At 44.9% G+C, this 8,865-nt stretch overlaps 1 protein-coding gene across 1 annotated transcript in view; it reads right to left on the bottom strand.

The window, feature by feature from the left end:
• The window catches only part of PRKCQ (protein kinase C theta), a 62,964-nt gene that overhangs the window by 11,890 nt on the left and 42,209 nt on the right, over window positions 1-8,865 (bottom strand). The window contains exons 12-13 of the mRNA XM_019644554.1: window positions 7,668-7,806; window positions 2,384-2,572 (exon numbers count right to left, since the gene is read on the bottom strand). Coding sequence (XP_019500099.1) covers window positions 2,384-2,572; window positions 7,668-7,806 — 328 coding nt within the window. The remainder of the gene's footprint in view (window positions 1-2,383; window positions 2,573-7,667; window positions 7,807-8,865) is intronic.

The raw sequence follows: 8,865 nt of genomic DNA, 5'->3' as shown, positions 1-8,865 counted from the left end.
ATTCGTTTTCTTGTAAGAGGAGACAGCAGAGAGCTCCGTGCCGTGTGAGGACACAGTGAGAGGTGGCCTACAAGCCAGGAGGAAGGGCTTTGCTAGAAACCAACCCTGTTGACACCTTGATCTTGGACTTGCAGCCTCCCAAACTGTGAGCAAATCATTTTTTGTTGTTTAAGCTGCCCAGTCTGTGGTATTTTGTGACATCAGCCAGAGCCGACTAATATACCTCATGTTAAGTCCTTTGAAAAGCCAAGTGTAAAATAAATGTAGCAACTGTAATAATGTTTGAACTTGCCTTTATATAAAGAAAATTGTTTACATTACAATCCTCTCATTTTTACTTTCATCTTTCTCTTAATTGGTTAATTTTGAAATCAGCTTTCATTTTATGTGTGTTTTGTTCAGTCATTGAAAGTATTTTAATTGGTCATTCAGGGAGCTTTCTAAGTTTATTGCTTGTTTGGATATCAGTCAGAAAGTGAAAGCTAAGTTGAACTAGTTGAGATTTAAATACCACCAGCCTTGGGTGAATTATTTTATGGCGGTTTGTCAGCACTTCAGATTCAACCTCTTGATTCTTCTGGAGAGCTCTGAAGTAGACTCCACACTTCAAATACCCTAGACAAGCCGTCAGTTGTATGTATGCCCTTTAAATTTAATTCCCGGTCATTCTTCATGAGAAAAAAAGTAGACTAGTGAAAAAGATGGGCCTGGTAATCTTTTCCCAAGTTTACATTTAAAATCCACTGATACTTCTAGTGTTAGAAGCTCTTACCCTATTTCCCTCTTCAATACAGGAAGAACAAGGCTAAAAATTATTTCCATAAATTTTTTTTTTTTTTAGCCAGCTGAGAGTTGAGATACCAGAAATCAAAACCTTGTTTTGTTAAAAACATCTGTATTCTTGGTCCACTTCTCTTAGATTTGTCAGCCTCCTGATCACACTGGAAGGTCTCTTTTATCCAGATAGTTGCTGGGACGGCTCAGTAAATGCAGGTGATTTTTATTATTACGTGTAATTAGCTTGTCATAGTACCGTGATTTATTTTTAGTTTTACATCTCATACACTGTTGATGGTGTTTTGCAACTTCAAAAAAGGTAAACCGGGACTCTTTCTGAAGTCCAAATCTTTAATGATGGCTTTCAGGAGCTTCTTATGTCTCTGCATTGGTTTGCCCTGGGAGCTTCTGGTTCATGGCTGGTGCTCCTCAGAGCTCACTTTACACCTGTAGCACTGCACACCAATTCTCTGTGGATCCTGGCTATCACGGAGGGTGGGGGCTGACTCCTGCTCTGATGGTGAATTCTGGAGATTGCTTCTAAGATGGTGACAGTCTGCACTCTTAGAATTTCAGGGTGAAAAAGGCATCAATAGTTCCAGTGGACACAGGTCAGGGATGTGGCAGGAAAGCTGGTCTGTCTAAGAGACTGCTCAGCAGGCAACGGGCAGTTAGAGAGTCAGTGAGACGGAGTGTTGCTGAGTTAGCATTTGGTACAGGAGCTGGGCTGGGAAAGCATCTCATAGCCTGTATCTCAAGGGCTTCAGCCAAAAATGTCCCCAGTGATGGGTATTTCCAAAACCCTACTAGAATGTCCCCTCTCCCCCACAAAGCCTTGGCTTTAACTACCCACCAGATCAAAAGAGCACAAAGCCACCCAGCCATATAAGAACAGTTCTTTCTCCTTATTTTCTCTCCATCCTCTCCCTAGTGTGGTCTGAAATAGAAACTCAGGAATTGGAGAGGAAGAGAACAAGGGCACACAGTATGACCAGGGCACACAGTATGACCACACTCCCATCTCCAAAGGTGAGTGGCTGCCCACTGTGAACTTGACCAGAGGAGAGAGGGAGCAGAGGTCTTTGCTTTGGAGTTAAGATGGTTGTGTGACTTATATCTTGGACTGAGCACTTTTGTCAATTGAGGTGGTGTTTTATGACTTCAGAGTGACAAGTGGTTTGTCTTTTGCCTCAGACTGAGCAGAAAAGTCACGTGTCCTGTCCAAGTTCTCAACCAGGGGCAGGGAAAGTTAACAGGACCAAATAGATCTAACAGGGACTACGGGAAACAAAAAGTTGAGTTTTAAGCCACAGACTGTGCTTGTTCAATGGACTAATTACATCTCAAAGTGAGGGCATCCAAGAGTCATGGAACCGGTTCCTGGGCATTTGTTTTGTAAATTATGCACATGAGGGTTTATGTTACCCTCATTTTGCTATCTAATGTTGGTGCCTCAGTTAAGACAGTGATACTGAGCATCCCGTTTTAATTAGGTTCGATACAGTTATTGTTTACCATGTATAAATCAGAGTCTGGAAGGGAATGGGAATACTGATGAGAAAACCTAGGACCAATCTGATGACGTCTCCTTGACTTCACTTCTTACCTTTACCAAAAGGTCCTTAGCCTCCTTCTCAAGCCACCGTGGGTAAAAGGGATTGTCCATGCGGATGGAGTGGAAGAGTTCTTCCTCATCTTGTCCGTGGAAAGGCGACTGCCCGATCAGCATTTCATAGAGGAGAACACCGAAGGACCACCAGTCAACAGAATGGTTGTACTTTTGACCCAGCAAGATCTGCGTGACCGGAAAGGCAGAGACGTAATTAATAAAAACGAGGTTGGGGAGTAAGCACCCTGCATGGACTTGTCAGGGCCACACAGTAAATCACGGATGGTGATGACAGTAGTGTGTGGTATGAACCAAGATCACACTAAAAACTGCATCTTTTGAGGCGCTAATGATTACAGAGAAATGAGTGGGCAATGCCAAAACTGAGCAGACATTTTTGTGTTTCAGTGTCTACTTTTCCCCCTGGCCGTAAGTGAAACCACTGAACTGCGCCATTAGCCTTAAGTTCCCATCTGTGATATGAAGACTGGTGGATTCAGACCTAAGAAAGCGGGTGTATATCCGAACTCTCCAGTGCCTGTAAGAGGACCAAACCAAACTCACATGTTTTTCTCCTACTGTGCTGAGTCTTTGCATGAAGTTTCCGTAGGTAAATAAGCACCCAGAGAGGTCACTGGTCCAAGCCCATTCCCTACAGACTAACTGGTCATGGTTGTACAACTAGCGAGTCACATTTGAGGTCGCCATTACGGACAGTCAAATGTTGTGACTGTGCCAAGAGACAGACTAGGTTCCCAACATGTTCAAACACAGATACGCTACAGGCTATGCACAGCTGGATAGCGGTGTTTTGAGTAGAGTTGGTCTGGTGTATTTTTTAGGGAAGTGGATTTAAAGTTTGGAAGCCCGCCTAATTTTTTCAAAGATTTCTACCCTTTCACCAACCCACTTTCCTGGCAGAAAAGGCAGACGTTGGCCTTTTAGCAACTTCTTTGTTTAAGGTCGGAAGAAAGAAAGTGTACATGTCACTGCTCAATGCTTGTCATCCCAGCAAACCGTGCTGTGACCTTCTCTAAAATAGTACATAAGGTCCATCAATGGATGAGTGGGTAAACACAATGTGGTCTATGCATATGGTAGAATATTATTCAGTCTCAAAAAGGAAGGAAATCCTGACACAGGTTACAACATGGATGAATCTTGAGGACATTATGCTGAGTGAAATAAGTCAGTCACAAAAAGAGAAATATATGATTCCACCTACATGAGGAACCTAGAATAGTCAGCTTCACAGAGACAGAAAATGGAGTGGTGGTTGGCTGGGGCTGGGGGCAGTGGGGAGTTGTTGCTTAGTGGGTATACAGTTCCCATTTCATAAGATGAAAATGTTCTGGGGCCTGTTACACAGCAATGTGAATGTCCTACATACTACTGAACTGTCCTCTTAAAAATGGGTAAGATGGTACATTTTATGGTATGTATATTTTACCACAATTAAAATCTGAACATAGTAAGAGCACAACAACAATTTGTTAAATGGAGGGGGAAATCCTTGTCCTTCATGATGGCGGCTGCCAGGATGGGCTGGGGGCAGGCTGCTTAATTACCCCAAACAAAATCATGTATGGGAGTACAGAATTTAGAAAGCAACAATGGGGCCCTCTTGGGGCAGCCCTCCTTTTCACTCTGCAGTTTGAGGGTTAGCTCAGTGCACGCGTGTGAGCACATCCACAGACGCATGCACAAACACACAGAGGTCATTTTACTAGAGTGTTCCTCACGTGAAATGGAAGCCCCCCCCCCCCAGCTTTGGGATAAGTGATGGAATGGTAGCACCGATGGCATTACAAAAGAAAAATGACACTACAGTCCCAGACATTCCAGTATTCTCTAGTAAAGCTGCGTGTCTCGATGCTGGTGGACTTTTTTTATGCAGCAGAATAACGTGCACAGCAGCCGTCTCTGAGCCCGATCCCACCCCAGGCCTGTCCTGGGGAAATGACAGAAGCTTGAAGTAAGTTCAGGCATACTGTGAAAGCGTCTCTAATACAAGACTCGCTAAATAAACAACAACAACAACAACAACAAAGCAGCCGTGATGACCATCCAAAGTGTTGCTGCTCTCCTTCTAGCTTAGTCCTTGACTGTGTAGTTTTGGGCAGAATCCCTAACCTCTCTAAGCCTCTTTTGTGAAGAGTGATAATATCACTGGGGTTGTGAGGACCAAGTGAAAAGTAGGAACGACAAAGTGCATTGTCACATGGAAATGACTCTATGTTACATGATAAATATCTATCTTGATGAACCGATACCCATTTGTGAAAATAAAGATCAAGTTGCAAACAGAATTTTGCAATTGGCTGCTGACTTCCACTATAAAAATGCTCTCCATGAGCTTTAACTCAATATTTAAATGCTGAAGTTCACTTTCAAGTTTAGAAAAATCAAACTTTGCCTTAAGGAATAATCTAAAAGTAGACCCAGGAACTGATAAAGAAACTAAAGATGCACACACAAATGCACAACCCGTTCAGGCAAATTTGACTTGAGAGGCCCATTCATAGGCAATTCCCAGGAAATGCCACCAGGGGGAGCCCAAAGCAACCAGAAACTGCTTGAGCATCTTCACATCTTTGCAAACAACTTCATTTGGCAGGACAAGTGAAAAGACATTTGGAGGACAGGAGACAGCCATGGTGGAAATGAAGTCTTCTAAAGTGAGGTGATGTTCATAAAGAATTTCAGGCTTCAGTAAAAAGGAAGAAAAAATGTAGATTCATACTCAATTACATATTGTTAGAAAGTCTGCCAATGCTTTGCTGGTACATGTGGGAGTTTCCCGTACATTATGTGTTTTATTTATAAGAATCCCTGAGGTAGGGCCTGTTATCCCCACCAAGGGTGGCGATTGGACTTCGGGAGGTTACACGTCTCACTTCGGGCCTCCTAGCTAATGAGCTGAAAGCTATGTTCTGAAGCTTGGTCTTTTGGCAATTTAAGCTCATTATTTTAATGAAGCATAACTATGTTTGTGCTATTAATAAAGAGAATGACATTTAGTTATTTAAAACTATTTCATCTTCAGTTCAACCTGATGATATTTCTTTTTATGCTTGATTTATAACACCAGACTACATTGGCAATAATGTATGAGGTTCCTATACGTGTACTCAGGATGTTTTTTTAACTGATGAGGGAGCATGGTGAAAAAGCTTGCAAATATATAAAGAAGATGCACTGGCAGTTGGATGGTGATGGAGAAGAAAGCCAGGTCAAAGGGCATCACTGGGGTCCAGACAGGAGATTCCGAGGGCCTGGGGTGAGGCACTGACAGTGAGGATGGGAAGGAATTGGAGAAGCATGGGGAATTAAAGCAAAGGGATTCATTGGCGGACTGAGAAGGAGCCCAGTCTCAAGACTGGGGAGGGAAGGGTAACCTGGGAGGTCCCTGAGGTCTAAATTTAAAAGGTCTTTGTGTTTGGACTTGGGAGGGGTAAGGAAGAAGGAGGGAGCCTGGGTAAGTCCTAGTGTTCTGGCTAGGTGCCTGGGTGGATGGAAGTGTAATTCACCAAGAAAGGGATAGAGAGAAGGGCAGGTGGGGGTGGAGATAACTCAACAGAGACAGGAGTTTGAGACCTGTTATGTTTGAATGGCCTGTGACAGTTAGTTGGAGATCTCAAGCAAGAAAATGGACATATGGGTCTGCAGCAGGAAGAAGTAGTTGGTTCGGGCTGGCCATATTGACTGTGGAGTTCAAATCATAATCATAACTCCGGCTGCTCATGGAGAATGTCCAGTATGGAGAGAGGAGGACCCATCACGGAATCACGTGAAGACAAGCATGCTTGAAGATGAGAGAAAGAGGCTGACGTTGCAAAGAGAGAGAAATAATCACTGAAGCTAAATTCTGGAAGCGGTAGAGGGAAACAGAATCAGGGTGGAAGGATTGCCAGGGAGAAGATGTGCCATGAGGCATTTGTAGACAGGGAATTAAAAGCTGTAACTTCTTGTTGACCAGAGGCCAACCTTGCATTTAAACAAAGTTAAATCAAAATGAAATGCCACATCAGCCCAGGGCAAAACCATGTATTTCTGAGAGTCAGGAGACCACAATTACTTTGACAATGACAGAGATTTGCTGCTAACTTTGTTTTACCCAGGAAAGCAGAGGTCCATCACTGCCTGTCAAACAACCATCACTATCGACACATTTACTGATAGACATTCATTCATTCTTCCAGAAGGTTACTTGTTTGCACCTTAATGTGCCAAGCCCCACAGCCTGTCCTTAACTATAAGAGTGAATAAGATCACAGTAACCTACACATGTGATAAAATGCTACAGAACGATACGCATTGTGTACCAATATCCATTTCCTGGTTTTGAGATTGTAGCAGAGTTATATAAGATGTAACCACCGGGGGCAAGCTGGGTGAAGGGTATACACGAGTATGGGTAACATTTCTGTACTATTTTTCCAACTTCTTGTGAATCTATAATTATTTCAAGATAGAAAGTTATTGAAAGTGGAATAAAAAGCAGCCCCTGACTTGAGAGCAGTCATCTGGCAGTGCAGAGAGATTCAAAGATGAAAAACCACAATGATAAGTGTCATGCTCTGGGGAGGGCCAGGTAGTATGGAGGCATCTGGTCTCCCTGGGGCGGAAGCTGGGGAGGACTCTGTAACAAGGGGAGGGGTGGGGAGAGTTGGGTGGATGGATGGATGGAAGCCTTCTGAGCAAACGCCTTTCTTCTGAGGGCTCAGAATATGAGAGCGGTGCCTTTATAAAAGCCAGCTTTCATAGGTTCTCCGCTTATGCTTGTAATAACGTGACGTAAGTACTGTCCTCATTTTATAGACGAGGCACTGCGGGTCCGTGGACCCCGGGATCCTCTCTGTGCTCACATAGTGGCAGCTTGGGGACCACCACGTAGGTTTTTCTGGACCCCAAATGACACCCCAAATGACTTACTCAGGCGGATACTTATGAGCCTGTTTAGCATCCACCTGGGTCTTCACCACTGTTGGATGGTGGGTCTGAGCAGAGTGGATATATTTTAAGGCCAGGGGGAGGGGGGGCATGACTGAAGGGACTTGCTGCATCATTCAAGACTTGGAGAGGTGACCTGATTAGCATGAGTGCCATGCCCCATAAAACAGTAACAGCAGCCCCTGTGTGCGCTGCACGTATGAAATACTCGGGAAAACAAATTCAAATCCTCAACGAGAATACATCACATCTTCCGATCATCAGGGGAGGAAGAAGTAGTGGCTGGCTCGGGCGTGTGGGGTCAGGAAGGGGCGCCTCACGTCCCTACCTCCGGGGCGATGTAGTCAGGCGTCCCACAGAAGGTGTTTGTCCTGGCATTTCCCAACATGTTCTCTTTGCACATCCCGAAGTCTGCTATTTTGATATGTCCATCTTTGTCTAACAGGATATTATCTAGCTTCAGATCCCTGCAAAACGAAAGCAAAGCAAAAACCTCACTTTAATAATGACCATTTTGTTAAGATAGAATTGCCGCGTTGTCTCATCACTCGCAATCAGGCAGCCCTCACTTTGGCTGCGCCCTCTGGAAATGGAGAGGTTTCCCTAATGAAGTGTCAGCCTGCCTTGTGAGCACCTGGCCTGGTCCTGAGCACCCCTGATGGGAGGCTTCCAGACTGGATGACACAGGGGCTGTCTTCAGCAGGAGGTGTGGGACGTCACCTAACCCTCATCGATGACCCTGGGTTGGGATCGTGAACCTTTGCCACCACAGGCGAGCACTGTCCCACTCTTCCAGAGACTTATCGTTGTCCTGTGTCTTCCTGGTAGGTCAGGTTCTCAGCTGTCCCTTCTCACTGCGTCGCGGTGCGGGCCTCCCATCTAGCTCCTTTCCTTTTTTATATTTATTTCCCCTTCTTAATCTGCAGTGAGTCAGAAAGCAGACCATTCAGCTTTTCCAAGATTTGTATGTCAACTATGTGTTGAGAGGTAAGGAGAGTGAAGTACAGTGCTTTCATCTGAGGAGGATGTGAAGGACGGTGTGCAGTGAGGCGTGTGGGACAGACATGCGCTCAGGAAAGAGGGTGTGCGTGGCGTCCTGCGTGTTTCCACAGGGTATAGGCCCGCAGGTTTCCACAGGTGTGCCTGGGTGTTCAAGGTGGAGCTCCCCTCTCTGCCTTCGCCCAGAAGGAACCCTCAGCCAGCACTTCTGGGTGGCCGAAAGCAAAAGCAGGCAGAAACAAAGGGGACGGAAGAGAGGGAGAAAGCAGCAAGATACCAAAGAGAATGGAGCGTGATGGAAGGAAAGGAGAAGTATGGAGGTGAGAGGGAGAGGAAGAGGAAGGACCGGTATAAGGGAGCGAGTCAGCTCAGAACCTTATTGCGTTTGAGACTGGAATTTCTTACTTGGTTGGTTTTTTTTTTTTTTTTTGATTTTTTTTTTTATTGGTGAATTGGGGGGATGGGAACAGTGCTGGGGAATTGGGGGAAGGGGGACAGACAAGTTGCTGTCGTTTTTGTTCTTCAGT

This window comes from Hipposideros armiger, unplaced genomic scaffold, assembly GCF_001890085.2.
Source record: "Hipposideros armiger isolate ML-2016 unplaced genomic scaffold, ASM189008v1 scaffold_88, whole genome shotgun sequence".
Classification (NCBI taxonomy): domain Eukaryota; kingdom Metazoa; phylum Chordata; class Mammalia; order Chiroptera; family Hipposideridae; genus Hipposideros; species Hipposideros armiger.
Note: the sequence above shows the minus strand (reverse complement) of the source record. Positions and strands in the feature narration are given on the sequence as shown.